Consider the following 20966-nt stretch of genomic DNA (forward strand, 5'->3'; position numbering starts at 1 on the left):
CACGCAGGACAAGAGAATACAGCACAACACACAGGCGTCCAATAGGAGCCGAGTTAAAGGGAAGATGGATGTCAGGATCGACCCAGGCTTCCATTGGATGGCCTGGCTGTCAATCACACCATCATCCACGCCAGAAAAAGGAAACTGTGGCAGATTTAGAGGAAGCAGAACCAATATCAAAGGAGAGAAAGAGAGAGAAGAGTGATAGAGCGATGAGGAAAAGGAGGAGAGGAACAAGGGTGGACAGAGAGAAACACAGATAGTTGGAGAGAAAAGAGAGAGAGAGAGATGATGTGTTTGAGAGAGCACTTGACTCCTTTCCTTGCTACCGCTGTTTGGTCAGTGTTGCTACGCAACAGAGCTGCACTCGTAGGTAGAGAGGCACATGGAGAGTCATCAGTTCTCCCTGCAGCACACACACACACACACACACACACACACACAAACACACACACACACAAACACGGAAAAAATCATATGCCAATCCCAGGTGATAAGAGCTGTAAGTCTGAGGTTCTGTAACAAACCCACTCCACTGTGTGTGTGTGTGTGTGTGTGTGTGTACATGCCTATACACGTTTCTGCCATGACTCACTGACAACAAGGATAAGCAGCTCAGCTCACCCTGCATTTTAAAACAGACTAATCCAACATGTAGAGTGACTACATGAGCAGAGGCTCCAGGTGACGGAGCTGCTGTTACTGCTGTTACTGCTGCTGCTGTTACTGCTGCTGCTGTTACTGCTGCTGCTGCTGTTACTGCTGCTGTTACTGCTCTACTCTATGTTCTGCACTGACTCCAAATAATTTCAAGCAGCACACGCGCCCAGAACCCAGAAATGATCCTTCCAGTCGCTCTCTCACACGTTCCAGGAATGTGAAGCAGACATTTGCTGTAATTTTCTTGTCTGTGGAACAATCCTTTTTCTCACCGAAGTGAGATGGCGAGCCAAAGCTAAGTTTTCTTTTCCCGAGCACCTGAGGCGTTCCTGTGCGTACGGATGGACGACATGGAAAGAGAAGCACACATCACTGCTTTTCCAGTTGCGTCTGGCGCCTGACGTTACCAGTCGAGGGGAGGAATTATGTTTTTATGAAAGGATTGAAGGAGGGAAATGGTAAGAAAGAATAAGATCCCAGATCTGATTTAAGACGTGAAAAGAGCTGTGGCTGCAACAGAAGTCGATGATGAATCACACCTGGACTGTGTTTCACAGACGTGAAGCCGCGCCTTATATTCTGACTTCACAAACTGTGAGTGTGAAAGTACACAAATGTGTCTTATACTGTATACTGTATACCTGTACAGCAGGAAGTGTGAATCTGCCTGTCAATACAAAGTCAGGCCATATATTTCCAAATGAAGGAGCACCTTCTTTTCAGACATTCAAACGTTTTTCAGTTCATAACTTCCTACCAATTCTCTGTTCATTAAAACAGCTATTTAAAAACAACACTATGGGGCGCTGTTTTTTTAATGATTTGAACCGTAAACTTTGTTTGACAGTGATGATGGCTGGAATAGGTTACAGTAAAAAAAGCAATCTCAGAAAGTCTAAATGTCAGAATGACAACATCCTCATAATTAGGTTTGACGTGTGTTTCTGGGTAAAAAGGTTTTAGCCTGAGAAACGCTGACCACTCTGACTCTGAACCTTGGTCTAGATCTTAAATATGATTCACGTGTCTGGTTGATGAAGAACCTCCAGGAATTGTTGTTAACTAGTTGTTGACGTCAGGGTTCTGACTGCACTGATGAACAGCTCACTGCCGTTCTGCTGAGAGCACTGAACTGCCTTGGCCAGTTTTCCTTGGAAAGAGATCCTAATCTCAGAGGACTTCCTGTTTGGTCCCTCAGTGTTGGACTGGACCGGAGACCAACATGGTGGAAGAAATACAAAAAAACTGTAACTCGCAGTGAAGCGGTTCAAACTTTGCAGTCCAGGCCAAGAAACTGCAGTCTTTTCATGCTTCTGACTTTAAATAAAACACTGTTAAGTGAAATTAGTCAGAACAGCGTGACTGTGAAGAGCACAGGGCAGAGCAGGGTCATTCCTTCATTTTCTAATCTCACTGAAAACAAGAGTCTGTAGCTTTAAAATAATGTTCTGCTACACCTGTTCTCTTGTCTTTGAACAAAACAAAATTGTATGAAAGTGTTGGATTCTAGGTTTGAGACAGAACAAGGACACACACGCGCGCGCGCACACACACACTGTGCTGCTCTAATATGTAGTGAGTATTTGTATGTGTTTATGTAGTTGTTGTAGAACTGTAATAAACAGTGTCAGTGAAACAAGTGGAAACCATCACAGGCCTGGTCGTTTCAATAGAAATCCATCTGTGGTGGATAAAAGTGAAGAATGATATAAACATCAAGAAGAAGAAAAACAGGATCAATGTGAAAAATAAAAAACTGAAGGAAGAAACGGTCAGAAACTGCGACAACACTGGAGAAACACAAACAAAATGACTCCACGAAACTCATCAATAAAAAAACTGCTTCTGCCACTTCAACAGTTGATCCAATCATAACGCAGAAGCCCAGCTATGAGTCCCGCCCACTGCTCATTAATTCTACTTGAATCCTTGCTTTCATGGGAAGAGACATTTTTGCTACATTAAACCATCACCACCAAGTCCACACAGAAAAAAAAAAACATCCAGTGCTGCTCCAGTGAATTCTAGTGAAGCTGAGCATCAACAGGGTTTAATACCCTTCACTGCTACAGGAGAAAACCACACTAAACCACAGCTGATTCTGATGGAGTTACTCCTGTAGTTGATCTGGTTCAAATTTAACAGTCGATTTCTGACCATTCACGTAATGAGATTTGAGAACAAGCTGAGCTTCACTGTTGTCTTAGAGCGATCACTGGTACAAACTAGAGATGCACCGATCCACAGGCCAGTGATGGGAACTGTCTGGTCTTCGGCATGGTCAGCCAGTATTGGTGACCCACTGGTCACCACACGTACTGCAGTTTTTGCAGCTGAACATTTTATAAATATGTTCTGTGTTGGCGAACAGGAGAGGGCGCTGACACTCACATGCTGGAACCAACATGGCGTTAGCCTGGAAGTACTTCAAAGTATATAAGTATATAACAATAAGGTTAACTGTTAACTTCAGCTGGTATCACCTAGTCCCTGAATATGTTGTCGGTTCAAATCCTTGTTTTCTCTGGTTATCAACTGAACTCATTACATGAAATTGACCAAGTTTGCACTTTGCTCGTATTAGTTACTGGATATGTTTATTCCAGACAAGGTAAAAAGTCATGAATTAATTGACTATTAAAAACATTTACTTCATTCCTGTCACTAAGTCCTTTACTTTGAACGGTGCTGGTCTGAAGAGAGAACCTGTGACTGAGTTTGTGGGAAATGTTGTTGTGTTTGTTTTGAGAATTATAAAATTTGGCACTGAACAACTTTACTTTCTGTAAAGGCTGTTAAATTAAGGTAACTGCGAGTCACACCTACCAAAAAAAAAAAAAAAAAAAAATCAGAACTGAGAATCAGCCAATAAATTGCAATCAGTGCATCTCTAGTGAGGTGATAACAGAACATTTTTAACACATGACAAACACATGCAGGAACAGACGCAGAACTCCAAACAAAATCCAACTGCGGCATGTTTGCTGAGTTTGTCACAACGATCACAGGCGCAGCAGCGTTAGTGCCACAGGTGGATCATGTGATTTCCATTTTGTCTTATTTGCCCTCTGCTGGTTGTAATGTCCTGGTGTGTGTTTCCAGGTCCAACACCTGCTGTGAACGTCACTAAACAAACAGGACTCGGGCCACAGCAGCCGTCGTACACTGTACCTCTGCAAACATGCCGTTCAATTTTATTTGTAGCATCCTGGACTGATGACAAACAACACACACACACGGGCGCGCACACACACTCACATATGCACACATGCACACAAGGACACAGGAAACAATACAAGACTGATAAAAGAGTGAATAAGAAAAAAAGTAGTACTTACTACAAAACTACTGTTAACTTTTTCTAAAATGCGTTTTTCGTTTAGTGCCATTGCTTCACCTTTTCTTTTCTTCACACGCTTCTTTTCCAGCTTTTTACAGGCGTACATCTTACCGGTGGCACGTACTTGGCAGGCACAAACCTGGAAAACAGGCGGCAAGGAAACATTAGTGCAAACACACACACACACACACACACGTACTTACTAACCGTAAATATCAACCTTTAAAAGTAAAACTAATGGGAGTTAACATGTCTGGTTACAGATTCCTCCAGCCACATCAGTGTGGAGTGGAGACAAACAGCGCTAAGCTAACGCTGTGCTAAAGGTTACCTGTCGCAGCTTAAACTGTTAACATTAACGTCTCATTTCCAGACATGTGAGGATGTGTGAGGAGCGGGTTTGTTCTGAAAAAAGGCTTTTACAGCTGTGTGTCCTGACGGTGATGACCACTCACCTCGCCAAATCCACCTTTTCCCAAAACTCTGTAATGTCTGAAGGTATTTTTTGTGACTGGTTGCCTGCAGCCATGGACAGAAGGAGAAGGAGGGAGAGAGAGAAAGAAAGAGAGGGAGAAAGAAAAATGTGAGAAACAGACAATAAGAATACACTTTTGTCAAAAAAAAAAAAAAAAACCCAATAAAATTAGCATCCAGCACATTGTGAAGATTCTGACTACGTCATGGCTAATTATGGATGTAGCTTTTCAGTGAAGTGATTGAAGTGACAAGTTTGTCAATGTTTTGTCTAGGACTTATTTCAAGGTATACATTTTAAATAACGTCACCACTTGGGGCGGTGTGTGGCCTAGCGGTAAAATAATTATTTATATTGTCAGACAAATTACGGGTTCGAAGCCAGCCCAGACTACGCTGTGTTGATACAGCAGCAAAAATAATTTGTTTATGTATGTGGACTAACGACGCTGATTCTTCTTAATTAGCTTGGTTTACAGTGGAATCTCCGTTTTCCAACGCCTCCCTTTTCCTCACGAACAAAATTTTTAACCAAATATTTCCCCGGTTGCCGAACGAGAGACAATACCACGCAAGCAGCAAGTGATCACTGAGTGTGTGGCGTCAGTCCACGCTAAGAACTGTTGTCTGATTTCTTTATTCAGTTCATTTTCAGAGACCATGAAGGACATGACATGGTCCTGTGTGATTCATCTGCTCCCACCGCTGCTCTACCACAGCAGCATCATGGATTATTCACTCACTGAACGGCAGAACCAAAGTTGTGTTTTAGTACAAACACTGCTGATGCTACTAGTCAGTGTAAAGTGTATACTGCCACAGTGTTTGTGTCTTGGTCCCCTTTTTATTTCAATAATATACAGTTATTATTATTATAACTGTTTTCTTTTTACACATCAACCGGACTCTGTGCTGTGTACCAAACACAGGGCTGAGTCACGTGACTTTGTCGCTTCTTTGTGTTCCAGTGTGTGAGGCTGATGTTGAGCTGGATGTGCTGTATGGGCACTTATCACGTGAGAAAAATATTAATTATTGACAAAACATTTTTTTCATCTTCTGACTTGGTAAACAGTGAAGATCTATTTTAAACATCTAACTTGTTGTTGTTTTATTATACAAGGTAAAATGTCAATGTTTAAATAATTTAATCATGCAATAAATTCATTCTGTGGGACGAGTACATTTATTACTCAATTTCTCATTCTGTTTACATTCCGTTTTATAACGAACTGAAAAGTGGTGAGCAAATTTTAATTAAACTAAACATGTCTAGAGCGGCCGCGAGACGAGATGTTGACAAAGCAGAGGCGCTTCGTGGCCGAAAGAGGAAATTATTTTTTATCTACATTTGCTACATTTTGCTAGGGTCAATTATGTGCGATACCAAGCCATGAGTGCAACTGTGGGCTTTATGTGGGTAAGTACATTGTCTGAACATACTGAAATTAGTTTGAGACATGCTAATGCTATGTTAGCACTACCAGGATTTTATTGAGTAAATTGAAAGTTTGTTTTTTCTGGTGTAGAAATCACAAGTTAAAATTCTTTTAAGTGCCAAAGAAAGAAGTGTTTGTTCTGGGCGTTTTTTTTTTTTACACTGACGACTCACCTCTCCAACCATTTCCACTGCAGGAAGCGAGAGAAGTACATGGTCTCCTGGTACAAGGAAAATGGAGCTCCGCTCAGATAATCACGAACTATTCTGCAGGAGGACAGGGAGAAAGGAAGAGTGGGGGTGAGTTTCAGAACAACAAGGTCTCAAGAAACGTGTCACCAAACCATCAAAAGACCCAAGATTTAGATCTGATGCCAAATGTTCCGCAGAGACAGGGAACCTCTGTTCCTGACAACAGGCCTTTAACCTTTGCAGTGAATACAAACACATCCTTTTTATCTGACTACACCCTGGATCACATGTGTGTGTGTGTATCTGTATTTATCCTGTTGATGTGTGTGTGTGAGTGTGTGTGTGTGTGTGTGTGTGTCTAAGCTTCGCTGGCGGTGTTACGGTTCAAAGCTGCTCTCAGTGGAAAGTCGGAAAAATTCGGTGGATACGCCACCGTGAAAAATGAAAAATTCCTTTGAACAGGAACATTCCACTCCAGTCAACCAGGAAAGGGAAGATTTTTCAGGCTTTTATTTTTCTCCTCACAGAGAGACTGTGTTCTCAGCATCCATTTGTCCTCTTTAAACATTCCTGTGACCACCGTCCACGTTCTGTCTGATTAAAACTAAAGCCTCATCTTTGAGAAATTCCCTGGTGAGGTCGGTGGTGATCACAGCCTCTCCTGCCCAGACATCAATCACCACTGCAGTGAGAGTTGTTAGAGCACGACTCCTTGACACGAACATCTGACCTCACATACAAGTGTCCTTTGAAGAACCACTGCGTGGCCACAGACCCTGTTGGACCGACCAACCGTGTCCTTTTTAACACACTGGTACCAAACTGACCGGAGCTGAGCTGAACAGCCTCACACTCAGGTGTCTGTGGGAGGACTGCAGAGTTCACTGAAACAATAGTGGAAAATGTGCGAATAAATAAAGGATGGCAGGTCAGTGTTGTGAACATCAAACGGCCTTCATGTTTTGAACTAGTGCAGGGGGAGGGGCTGTGTGGCTGTTTGTCTGCAGGACCGCTGTGTGTTCTGTCAACTGCAGGAGGCAGAGACGGTTCTGTTGGTATAAATACACTGGGAAATGAACTTAAACTCTTTAAATGTTCCTGTAATCTTCAGTGTCATTCACTCTTTCATTTGAGTCAGTCAATCAACAATCAAGCTACACTAAACATAGCAAATGCAAAAGTACGTAAATAATAATAAACAGTAAGTATGTAATAACTGTTTAATAATAATAACTAACTATAATAACTAACTATGTCTTTGCCAACTAGGGGTGTGTTTTGGCAAAAATCTGGATATTTGATACATATTGCGATACGATTAATTGCAATGTATTGTAAAACCACAGACATGATAATACGATGAGTATTGTTTTTCAACAATTGAATCTAGATTTTTAATCGCTACAGTTCTGTGAAGATCGATATGACATCGTGAAACGAAATATCTTGATATTTCAGTGTAATAATATTTTCTTACACCACTACTGCCAACTAAGATGTGTCACATCAGCCATGCATAAAGTGTATATAAAAATAAAGTATGTATATATGAAGTGTACATAATCATGTATTTCACTGGGAACTTGTTTACGGCTTCTAACATCCATGTCCATTACTTTCCACACTGCATGGTTTGATGTTTACAGATTACAACAGTTATGTGCAAACTATGGCCCGCAGGCCTGACATGACCTGTTTGGCATTTTAATTAGGCCTGATAAACGTTGGTACTAAATTGCCCAAACGTAACCATCTTCAATAATGGACCATAAATATAAAAGTGGACAGCAGCCCAGTCCAGAATTTGTCCATCATATATTCTCCCCCTGACCGTAAAGGTTTGCCCACCATTTCGGTAATAACTATCATTAGTTAATAGCTTTTTCCATTAGATGGCAGCTACAGTTGTGTAGACAACTGCCCCCCATCAGAGGGTTCCAAGTTCAAAACAAACGAGTCTCTAAAATCCCAGGTTAGGTTGTGATCACTACAGGACTACAGGGACAAAAGTTATTTTTCTTCTTCTTCACTTAGTTCCACCGAGGCTACAGCTAGCAACAAAAAGGAACCAGATCATTAAAATCAGCCTCGACATTTTTTTCTATTTGAAAAAATCATTCCAAAACATGGAGACAAAGTCGTGTCCAGAAAAACAATCCGAACTGTCCATCCCACATATTGGACGAGGACACAGTGTTTCTGAATGTAGTTTGTGTGTGAGTGTGAAGCTTTGACGGGCCTGCAGTAAAGACCACACGGACCAGAGAAAACACATGGGTATTTTCACAATAAAGGCCTGAGATTGAACAGAAGTGAGGAGGCCGTGTGCTGTATTTGGATCCAAAACACAGTGGTTACGAAACAAACAGAAGAACTGCCCTTTCTCCGCCGCTGCCCAGTGTAATCACACTGTGTTCCGCCAGCAGCCAACACTCACCACAACATACCAGCGTTACAAAGTGGAGCTGACTCCTCTACCACCCAAACGCTGAGGAGAGATGCTCATATTTGGCCGGGAGATTTTTCCTAAACTGTATTACTTCATCAGTGAGGAGGAAAAGGAGAGCTGCCTGTGGTCAGCAGCAGCACTGGGGAGGCTGTTCTTGGCACAAAAACCCTCCAGAGCTGAGAGTTTCCACCAGGGAAGCACCTCAGCAGTGTAAAAGAAAACTCAAGTATGTCATCATTAGGCTGCTGGCAGCCTGGCCCACGAACTGGGCCTCTACCATCAGTCATCGTCACGGGTCCAGACGAGATCTTCATTCTTCTACAGAGATCAACGACAATAATGACCTTCATTCAACTTGGTGTCAACCGATGGTCTATCTGTTCCCTCTGTGTTCACATCTAACTGACACTGACAGCTGCACACTCTGAGTCTGGATCTGCTGCAGAAATATTCCTGTAAAGTCGGGGGTTTCTGCTGCTCAGAGTGAAATAAATTATCAATGGTCCATTTTGTTTTGTTTAATAACTTCAATATAATATCCAGTTTTTTAAACAATAATTTAAGTTTTGTTTTGTCTGTAGAACTAAAACTGACTAAAACTGTAGAACTAAAACTGACTAAAACTGACAGTTGTAGCTTCAGCTCAACCCTGTTATGGTGTAAGCACTAGAAGATGAGTATCTAAATCTAACTGAAGCCAGATTAGACTGTTGATATGTCGATGTTTTTGAAACAATTTCCTGCATTTCTTTAAAAAAAACTTTAGGTGAAATAAATCAAGACTTAAAAGTAAGAACATATAAACGTCTGAAGTCAAGACCAAGTCGAACCACCAGAACTTCACACAAACACCGACAACAAAACCATTTTCTGCCTTCTGACGTTTTTCACATGAACTGCACTAAAGGAGTAATTCAAAAAATATTATGTCAGGAGATAGATAAAGTTGGTTCTGATACAGGGTTACAGCTATGTTCCGCTAACGTCAACTATCTCTGCTGAAGTCTGCCTCATTTTGGCGCTGTGTGCCATGCTCAGTGATCAGGCTGTTAAAAACACTTTTGGACAGTCATGAAGTCATGTTTATATAATAATTATTATGGCTTCAAGACAGAACCATTCTATATCCAAAACAAAACCAACTTCGACCTGCAACACCCCCCCCCCACCCCACAGTGATACGTTTGTGTGTCTGCAGTTCAGCATTAACCAATATTGAAATTGTTTTTTCCTCCAAACAAAGGACAAACAGCATCATCAGGAGACGTGTGGACAACGTGGACAACTGACCAGATGAGACTGGACGTAGTGTGTTGTCCGATCATCAGGAGCCCAGCAGTGCCTGGTTCCCAGGCAGAGACAATGCTGCGAGGAGACGTGAACAAAGCTACAATCTGGCTTTTGTTAACACAAAGGCAGAAGCAGAGGAGGAAGAAAAAGGGCAGAAAAATCAGCAGAGAGCTCAGTAACACGATAACACATGACCTGAGCGGCCACGCTCTACTCTGGCTATGACATAACCAAATGTTCCACTGCAGCAGAACAAAATCCATGAGTGAGCTAATGCTTCTCCTCCAGTGGGTGTGTGTGGCTCTGCCAAATGTCACGTTTCCATGTGCAGCACCACGCTTTCCTACAGGCTTCCCCTCAGAGAGAAAGAAAAGAGCCAGTAATCCCTGGAAGTCACTTACGGAATTTAAAAAAGGGAAATTAAAGAAAATAAAAAAAAAATGCCACAGCGGAATACAAATAATGATGATAGTGGAAGGAGTGATGGCAGAGTCTGAACAGGAATCTCATTCAAAACAGCTAAAGTGCTGCTGCTGCCGTGAGGCGTTCAGGAACCAGCACTTGCCTGAGTTGTTTTCACAACTCTCCTCAAAGTTTCCTCTTTTCACTTCTATTCACTTTTGCCACTTTGTCATTTTTCTTCTTTTATTCACCTAATTATTCCTCAGACAAGCAGGGAAATGAATGGTAACATTACAGAAAAACAGAAGACATAAAAGAGACACAGCCGGCCGGGCTCTGCCCTCTCTGCTGGACTAACTCCTCATACGTCTGTGGAATATTGATTTTATGAATCCAACATCCTTGAAACAACTCTCCTCAAGCCGTTTCCCAAAACACAGGAGCAGGCTGGGAAAATAACGGAGTGTTTTCCCATCTATGATTCCCACTTCTGCTCATTTTCATCAAGACAATTCCAGTATTCCCTGGAGGGTGGGGAGGATGAGGGTTCCAGTGTCTCAGAGACTAGTCACAGCATTTCCAGTCTCTCCTCCTCTCCACAGTTCTGTAGAAACACGGTCGCGGCCGAGGCTGACGGAACCCGGGTGTTCTCTGAGAGGACGCCGTGTGCATGTGTCATCAACCATGTTATGTCGTGTGTCTGAGGACCTTTATCTTCACGCTGCATGGTCCACACTGGAACATTTAAGACGGCTGAAACCGTTTACCTCGTCTTCCTCGTCTCATGCAGCTCAGAGTTTTCCTTCCAAACATTTCAGTGATTTTTCTGATTAAATGGCATCAATTTCGGCAACAACCAGGTCCATTCACCTCCACAGTATATCATTCATTCAAACCTGAGCAGCAGAACCCATCCACGACAGAATTAAATGATCGGCTAATACAACGTCACACTGAAGTGTGTGTGTGTGTGTGTGTGTGTGTGTGTGTGTGTGTGAAAGGTAAGTATATTTGAGAGTAATAATCCCTGGTCTGTTTGCTTCTCGGGCCTCTGTGAACAGGAAGCAGAAACACCTGCATGTTTGTGTGTGTGTGTGTGTGTGAGTGTGTGTGTGTGTGTGTGAGGGGGAAACACTGAGGTGGTTGTTGTTTTCGTGCCAGCCGTCCGGATGCTCTCGCTGCCCACTGCTCTTTTTCACTCGCCTCCACTGTGCATGTGTTTTTTGCAAACACATTTTGTGTGTGTGTGTTTGTTACTACACAACTTCCAGCAGCTGCCTGGTCACCACCAGTGACAGGCTGCATTACTCTACAGACTCCATAAACATTAACACACACACAGTCACTGTGAATCATTTGATTTGGGTTTTTTTTTCCTTCTGCCTCCTGATTTTGACAGACAGCCTGAGAGAACAACGACAACGTCATCCAGGTCCAGCACCATAGTAACCTGATTTAACAGTACCAAGTGTCCAGGGGGTGGGACATGTGAGGGACGTGTGTCTGCTGCTGATGGAGAGGACTTACTTGGTGCAGTCGTCAAAGAGCTCCTTACACGGACTCTGCTCCAGCCTGTCTCTGCAGCCGGAGACCACGTCCTGTGGAATATCTGGCAGATGAGCGGCTGACTGCAGGAGAGACAGAAGGACAGACAGAAAGACAGACAGAGAGGCAGACAGAAGGACAGACAGAGAGGCAGACAGAAGGACAGACAGACAGGGATCAGATAAAGCATGAGTCAAATGTAATGTGGACCAGATCAGAACATGAAACAACATTACACGATCAATTAGTCCCTCTCTGATGGCGTCCACACACACACACACACACACACACACACACAGTGATGTGGAGTGTGTGCTAACAGTTCATCTGTCACGGTTCGTTCATTCATCATAAAAACAAAAGTCTCAACCCAGACTGTTTACTCGAGCTGCAGTACAAAGAGACAGTTGACCACAGTGGAGTAAGTCTTTGGTTCTGTAAATAACACGGTTTAAAGCAGTGGTTCCCAAAGTGAGGGGCGGACCCCCATGAGGCACAGAGCCCTTGTGGGAGGAATTTCGCTTTAAATGTTTCCTTTATTCGTCCAACAGTGGAGGAGATGCTTCTGAGTCGTGTCACATCAACGTCTGTGTTCAATAAAATCAGTTTTTCAGTTTGATGACGTGAAGGTCATGAAGGAGGTTTGAAGATGTCGCCTGAATAGGTCTCTGTGTGACTACAAAGGCCAGGAAAGGTTTGGGAACCACCAGTTGAAACACCCTCATGCCGTCCTGTGGGCTGTTACTGGTTCCTGTTCCCTGAAGTGTGTGACTCTCTCTGACCTGCCCCGACTGTACACAGTTTATGCTTCATTTTCCTTGGTGACATTTTTAAATCCTCTATTTGTTTTTGTAGTAATTTGCATTTAAGACTGTATTTAATCTACAATTAAGGCCTTCGTCTACATCCATCACCTCATACAGTGTGTTTACACAGAGATTACAGTGAGTGACACGGCTGGGGGGGCGGGGGCAAGAATACTGAACATCGATTTAAGAAACATTAGGGCCAGCTTCATTTTATTAACGACAGATCTACAAACATTTACTGTATGAATTAAGACCAAGAATAAAAACAATAAAAACAATAAAAAAAATAAAACAGAGCTAGATCTTCATTCCGGACTACACTGGACAAAGATGACACCTGCTGGAAGCAACACATGGACTGACCATACCCACTGTTTCAAAATCACTGATGTTTGTTTAGGGAGAAAATGAAGAATGTTAGTTTGACGTTGGTCTGTTCTGATTTAAAGACAAACTACATGAAAATATTAAACACCAGAACAGAACTGGAACGGGTTTAACGGGAGCCTTGACTTAAATGTGTGTGATCTATGGTCTGCCAGGACACAGAACCAATCAATCATTTATTGGTTGGAGTTTTTCCTACACCCTGGTGACATCATCCTTCATTTCTCTTGGTTAAAAGATTTTTGGTTTGCATAGACCACACCTTTAACGTCACGGTACATATTTCTGCATTTTATTTGACCCATCTGTGACACAGGAACAGTGGGCTACACCCTACCTGGAGTTTTTGATTATGGGATTCAAACTAGCAACCTTTTGATGACAAGCCTCTGCAACCACAAGGCCATGGGCTACCTAGTATCAGCCTGAAAGCACATCTGGTCTTCTGTTGTGTGTTTTACATCTTACCCCGTTATTAAAGTATGTGTCTAAAATATTCAGTCCACAGTCCCTCCTCTTCTCATCAGGAGCCAGCTGATACATGGCCTGTCAAAAGAGAAGAAGAAGGAGAGTGTGAACCATCACGCCAGCACTCATTAAACCATCTTTAATATCGCTCCAAATAAGGTCAGAGTGGCAGAGACAGACAGCAGACGGGCAGAGGGTGATGAAAGGGTGGCATTGAAAAAAAAGAAGAAGAAGAAAAGCAGAAAGGGCGAGAGAGAGAGAGAGAGAGTAGAAGATGAATAATTGACCAGGCGTCACTGCTTCTGATGACAAAATCTTCTCCTCTCAGTCAAAGCAGCGAACTGCCAAACATGTTTGCCTTCGCGCTCACTCTGTGGCATCTGTCACCTACCAGGATGATGCCTCACATTTCCACACATCGCACCATCACAGATTGTGTTTTTGGTCAAATATGGCTGTAGGCAGGGAGATGGTCTGGAGTTTGACTGCCTCCAGCCGTATGTTTTGTCTGAAAACAAGCCGGGCTGATGGAACCGTGACCAAGCCGTGCCACCGCCACATTACGGCAAGAAAATGAACTCTCAGAGGGACCGGGGAGGTGTAGACGGAGCCATACTGTTGTCCTTAGTTGTATTTCTGTCAACTAGTGTCAACAAGTCAGACACCAGTCGAAGAAAAGGTCATGTTCTAAGTATTTCTTCTGCAGATGAAGGAACTGATGTTCCTGACGGATTGTTGTTTGAGCCTTTTATCTGTTTCTGTGTTATTATGGCTGCACAGTTTTCCTGCAGAATCTAATCAACACTCTGTACAAGAGCACTGACCAAATATTTTAAAAACAACACATTTTGAAATAATTTGTTTCTTGTTTTTGAGTTCATGAAACTCCTGCTTTCTTCACTCTGTGCCTGTCTGGCCTCCTTGAAAATGACTAATGTAGTCTCTTATTAAATAAGCATGATCCCCTCGCCCCCCTTCCTCACCCTCCACTCCCAATCCCCCGTCCCTCCAGCCCCTGTTTTCCTTTCTCACATACCTCCAGGGGCAGACACACAAGCTCAGGCCTGTGTTTGCCTGCTCACCCAGGGGACCTGCCTCTGACGTGGGCTTGACCTCATGGAGGAGTGCATGGAGGAAGAGGAGGGGTCTGCTCTCTGACAGCTGTATCAGGAGCCGATCACCCCCTGCCTGCACCCACCCACCCACACCTCCCGTTACAGCCAACAAGAGCGAGCAAAAAAATGACTTCCCCTTTCTGTTCTGAGCTTTCACAGAAACACAATCACGAGAGAGAGAGAGAGAGAGAGAGAGAGATGGGAGGAGATGATGTGAAAGAAGTTCTGTTCTAACGGATAAAAAGAGAAAAGTGAAGACATTTCAGTCCTAAAGTTTTAAAGACTCACCACTGCGTCCATAAACTCGATGCAGCGTTTCAGCTCCGGCCTTGTGTCACAGTACTGACGGAATAACAGCCGTCCAATGGGCTGCTTCTCACACAGACTTGTGTAGTCCCTCTCTGGAATCACAGAGAGAGAGAGAGAAGAAGGAGAGCAACGGTCAAACATGGACAGAGATGTTGCTTTGGTTCCAGGATAATGGTCCAAGGCTGAAGGTCTTGTTGCTCAGTTCCCATCTCCAACTACCTGCATGATCACACTTTAGTTTCAACGTGGAACCGGCCAGGTAACACATTACAGTGGCAACGATACGATATATATAGTGATATGGTGCAATACTCTAGGCACGACGATATTTTGAGGTTGATTTTGAACAATTTAATTGTAGGAAAACTGTGAACACAGTAAACACACAATGTTGTTCCATTATCAACATCAGGTTACTACGACTGGAACAGAGGGATCTGCATTTGTAATCACTAGAGAAGAAACAAAAGAATTTGCAGGAGTTTTGGGATAAACTAATGAAAAAATAAGATCGTTTGACTCAAAGTCTCAAATACCTGCAAATATAAACAGCCCCTGTACAATCAACTGGTGGTCCGAGGTCTGAATGCAACACAAAAATGAACCTACGCCGAGAATATTTGCATGTTACTCGTTAATAGAAAAATGATGAGTGCTGTGAAACATCCACACGGTATCGTGAAATACAAAAAAAATCACAATATTTCAGTGTATCAATATTTTCTTACCCTAGTAATATTTAAGGTGAGGGAAAGCATTACGCTTTTGTGTGTGTGTGTGTGTGTGTGTCTTTCTGCCTGCCTGAGTGTGTGTGTGTTTCTGTACAGCTGGCCTTTGCTTATGAGGACTAATGATGTCCAATTGAGTCATTTCTCCTCTGGTTCCATACGAGGACGACGACCCAGGACGTTTTCCATCACTGTCAGAGAGTCAAGACGCACACATGCACACAAACACACGCAAGATAAACACACAAACTAGAATAGGCCACACACGTTCAGGAACACATGTATGTTTCTGAGAAGGAGGAGGAGAATGAGGTGGAGAAGGAGCAGCAGGAAGGGAGGAGGAAGAGGAGGAGGAGGAGGAGGAGAGACTCATGAATGGGATGAACGTTTCTCGGTAGTGACAGTACAACCTCCAGTGGTCGGCTAAATCAAATCTTCATATGAGTCCTGCTCCAGCTGTGACTTTCATTACCCAGCATTCCCTTCTGTTGCCTCTGTTTTAGCCCCAGTACTTCAATCACTACGCTGCCAAAGAGATCAGAGTGACTTTATTGTTTTCTCTGTAAAAAAAAAACAAAACTATGTTCTCTACAAACAGCATGACGCTGCACTTGCCTTCAGATGCTGACTTTTCTCTTTGAACGGTGGATGTTTGCCTTGGTGTTTTCCTCCCATCAGCTGTGAGCTGGGAAAACCCCACACACTGTACGGAGAGTAAATGTTTGAAGTCTGGACCTTTACTCCTGTGGTGTGGTTCAATAATACTGTACAGGTGTGGATGTTAATGCTGCGTTCTATTAGAAAGAAACTGATTAACAAATGTGAAATCCATGCTCATCACACGTCACCTCATTTAACATTTAGCATTCTCGGCTAACCTCTCTTGGACTCGGGTTAAACCTTTAAGAAATGAAATAAAGATAACATTTTACTTTTATTTACCGCATTTTTTAAGACAATAACATTTTTTAATGATGATGTTTAATGTGATTTATTGCACCATTTATCAGCATTTTTATACAGTGGCAATTAAATGAAATATTTAGCGTACATCTTAACTTTTGCAATGTAAACAAAGCAAATACAACTCAAGGCGATTATTGCCACTGTCAGGGCATTAATGTTGTCCTGTTTGTTATATATATATATATATAACATGTATAAATCAAAATAATCGTGATCAGGACTTTTGCCTTAATCGAGCAGTGCTAGTGGAAATGTCAGATAAAATATTGTGACACCAACAGAAATGCAAATTCTCATTGGAACAAACACCTAACGTTGTTTTAACAAATTTAAATTTTTGATGTGGACATCACACAAACTCCTCTTTGTCACTGACCCAGTAACAGGCTTTTGTTATGGTTTCACAGTGTCAGCATTAACGTACAGTATCAACTGTGTTTATTCTGCCACAATGGGTTTACATTTTTAATGGTACACGGAGAACTGTATCTTGGCAACAGACTCCGCCCCGCGGCACAGCGAGGGCTTTAGTATCTTTGTTTCTCATAACACAGAGTCAACGGCATAAAACACAGCAGATTCCTGTAAATGTAACAGATACAAATCGTTACGTCGACCTACACACAGATAACAACCCAGCTGGACTTCTTCTGAGCTGTTCGTAGAACGGCTGCACTATTCATGGTAGGAAACTATTAATAAATGTTTAAAAATATCGGAGCCAAAAAAATGGTTGGAAACCAAAACTAAACAAACACAAAAGAAATGGTAATGATGCAGTAGTTGTAAAGGTCAGTGACCTTTCCCTGAAGAGTTCGTGATCAGAAATACTATTAATAAGTTTCAGGTCTTCTTTTGTCTGTTCTGCACATTTTTGTCCTTTCTAGAAAAAAAACAGAAATGAAGTGACCTGTGTCCACGTGTGTGTGTGCACTGTCTGTTAAAGCTTTACCAACTTTACCAACGCTTTTCCAACCAGACGTCATTTTTCGATGGTTGATAATCACCATTTCCTGGGCTTAATGGAACAAAGATGAATGAATAATAAAAGGCAACATGTAATTTCAATATCTGCACTGAATTTAATCCAAATGAGAGAATGGAGCAATTTAAAATAATCTGTACCAGGACTGTTGTAGCTAACGTTAGGTGTTTGTGCTACTTGTTTGATTCAGCATGTCGTCTGGGAATATATAAGTAAATGCTTTCCCACGGTCGATTGTTGTTTCATTTTTTGTTTCATCATCAAGTTACATCGGCAGCATAAAAAAACGAGGCCTTACGTGAGTTGATTCATTCAAATTTAGCAGGAAGGCTATGGTGAAACATGAACTAGTTCAAACTAGTAAACCAGTGACTCATCAGTGAGGTGAGCAGCAATTATATCATAATTAAAAAACTCAAATTTTGGCCAATATATGTTGAGTCAGTGTGACAGGTGAGTGTGCACCACAAACATGAGTGTGCATGTGTGTAGGCCAAGTACACAAACACAAACAGCACAGCCGTTAGCCCCAGTTAGCCTCCTTTCATGGGTTTGAGGAGCAGGTAAAACAAGCTTAACATGGCAGTGAGTGAAGGTAACATGTCCTGTGTGTGTTGTAGAGCGACCAGGAAAAAGAAGTGAGTGGGAGACGGGGTGGGGGTGGTGGGGGAGAGAGGGTCTGAGTGAGGTGGGCAGACAAAGTGGCTGCAGCCTTCATAATGTAATCTGGGCTTCCTAGAATACAGCCCCGCCGTCAAGGCTAAGGTCAAATGCCTGACATTATCAAGACACAACAAAGACACAGCTATCAGCTGCTGTACTGTATCCTCAGCCCACTCTGCCTACACACTCCATGGACCTGTGTGTGTCTGTGTGTGCGTGTCTCACAAAAGTGTGTGCACATGCACATGCCGACATGTCTGTGTGTTTAAGTACTCACAGGGATTATTTTGATCCTGCACTCGCTGGGATAGGGAAATTACGCAATAGGGTCTATGTAACAGTGACGTATGTATTCCTACACTGCTGCCATGTGCCCACGGGCAGGCGCACACACACACACATATTTATATATATCCATATTTTTAATCCTCTTTTCAACACTGCTCCTCAGCAGGAGCCGTGTTTTCGGGGAGAACACCTTCAATCACAGCAGACAGAAACGACAAAGGCCAGGAGTAGAAACACTGGTGACCCTCCCAAGAATGATTTCAGGACCACTCTCCTGGGAGTTGTTCCATATGGTGAACCCTATCTCACCTATTGTGACCCTCTGACTTAGCTACCATGTGTGTCATGTCCCACATGGCCCCCTGTAGGGGACTAGGGAGGGGGAGTGTGTGATAATATGGCTGTTACTTGTCCAACCAAAAAACATGTATCTATTGGTATTGACACAGGTGTAAATTCACAGGTGTGTTTAAGACTGGCCCAGTGTCAAGGCTCTTAGGGAGATGAAGATGCTGAGATGTTCAGAGGAGTGACCAGGATGGACAGGACCAGAAACGATCAGATCAGAGAGTCAGTTCAGGTGGAGAGGTTTGAAGATGAAGTTAGAGAGGGGAGGTGGAGATGGTCGTAAAGATTCAGGGATTCATAGACAGCTGTGGTCAGACACAGAACAGTGTCAAACTGTTTCTGAAGGACCTGCGGATATTAGTAAATACATTCATAATTCATTTCAATTTAATTGATAAACTAGACTAGAACATGGCTGAATAATCCAACAATAAAACTAGTAAGAAAATGTAAAAAAGTAAGAAATGTAAAGTAGAGAACAATTAAAAAAAGGTGATAGAGAACATGCACGTCATCCAGACAGAAGTGTAAATGTCTGTGGATGCAGATTAAACACTGTGTTTTTCCTTAAAGGATGTGTTTAATCAACAACTACAATGTGACGTAGCTAAACTTCAAAGATCAGATCCTCCACTGTTCCACTTCTCTGTTCTGAGGCGGTGGAAAAAGAAGTGAGCGATGCAGATTGTTGGACCAGGGAGGCACGAAGATAGCAGAGTGGGAGGGCACGTGGGGGAGGGGAGCACCACAATCTCTGGCAGAGATAGCTGTGACGCACTATTACGCACACGCACACGCACACACACACATCAAGTGCTGTGGCATTCAGAGAAGCTGGCTGTGTAGAGGGGACGGGCAGATAATACAGCCCAGGAGTAGAACACTTGTCTGGGCCACAAAGATAAAATCCTGCTCTGTCTTCAGGGAGCAGGAAGGACGTTGGACAAGAGACGTTTGGAGTTGGTGAGGAGGCAGACAGTGAGTGAGACACACCAAAATGTCAAAAGAGAGACAGTGAAATTAGAGACTCCTACACACACACACACACACACGTACTGTATACATTCACATACGTGCATAGCATTTCCTGTTCACTGCCTGTAACAACGGGCGGAGACGGGAGAGAGCAGGAAGGAAGTTCAATCTGAACTTCCCCCCACAGTGAGACACACCCCAGTGACACTGCATGGGCACATCCAGCTTCACACACAGTCACGCACACACACAGCACCACACTGCACGTCTTACCAACGGTGCGGCGAAGCTCCTCACACTGGCTGATGTGCGGGAGTTTAAGCATCTCCTTCCATTTCTTACTGCGGCCGTTTCTCTTCCCTCCTCCACCTGAAAGACAGAGACGGAGATTCATCACTTCAGTGCCACACCTCGGAGACACAACCACCTCTACCTGGTGGTAATCTTTTTATCTTCAGACCAGAGGAGTCTGTGAGAGTGTGTGTGTGTGTGTGTGTGTGTGTGAATGTTGACCTTGCAGGCAGGGACAGCTGGTTCACCTCACCAGTCACCTCTATGCATCATGTCAGAGCATGTGGTGAAGAATGTTGACAGCTTTAAAGATCTCTCTCTCTCTCTCTCTCTCTCTCACACACACACACACACACATTAATTCTATCTCTACTCTGACCTTAATTCCCGTTCTAACTCAATTCTAACTTTAAACCCTCTCACTCAGCGGGGACCAGAAACATGTCCCCACTTGGACAGTGTCCCCACAACTATGGCAGTTGTCCCCACAAGTTCAGCTAAACACACACACACACACACACACACACACACAGGCCTAGTCAAACACAACTTGCTAAATCAGATGACCCCGGTTTGGTGCAGATGACCTTTAGGAAAAACCATGTTCTTCAAGTGGCTGAAGGCATCGCTCCAAACATGATCCTGAAACACACATTTCAGCAGCACTGGCAGTGTGTGTGTGTGTGTGTGTGTGTGTGTGAGGTTGTTATCAGGGGTGAACCGAGCTATTCTCTCCCTGAGGCCCAGATTCACGCTTTGATTGAGCATAAAAAGGCCTTTCATGGTTACAACAGACGTTCAACCTTAGAGACTGTCCACACAGATGACTAATAGACAGAAACCC

General features: G+C 43.1%; 1 protein-coding gene across 6 annotated transcripts in view; it reads right to left on the bottom strand.

The window, feature by feature from the left end:
* The window catches only part of grk4 (G protein-coupled receptor kinase 4), a 52861-nt gene that overhangs the window by 10317 nt on the left and 21578 nt on the right, over nt 1-20966 (bottom strand). For all 6 annotated transcript variants that reach the window (XM_008317628.3, XM_017035062.2, XM_025058608.1 and 3 more), the window contains 7 exons: nt 20105-20200; nt 14858-14970; nt 13455-13532; nt 11773-11873; nt 6087-6179; nt 4456-4519; nt 3999-4139 (listed from right to left, as the gene is read on the bottom strand). In XM_008317628.3, the coding sequence (XP_008315850.1) occupies nt 3999-4139; nt 4456-4519; nt 6087-6179; nt 11773-11873; nt 13455-13532; nt 14858-14970; nt 20105-20156 (642 nt within the window). In that variant the 5' untranslated portion in view covers nt 20157-20200. The remainder of the gene's footprint in view (nt 1-3998; nt 4140-4455; nt 4520-6086; nt 6180-11772; nt 11874-13454; nt 13533-14857; nt 14971-20104; nt 20201-20966) is intronic.

Source organism: Cynoglossus semilaevis, chromosome 9 (assembly GCF_000523025.1).
Source record: "Cynoglossus semilaevis isolate Cse_v1.0 chromosome 9, Cse_v1.0, whole genome shotgun sequence".
NCBI lineage: Eukaryota > Metazoa > Chordata > Actinopteri > Pleuronectiformes > Cynoglossidae > Cynoglossus > Cynoglossus semilaevis.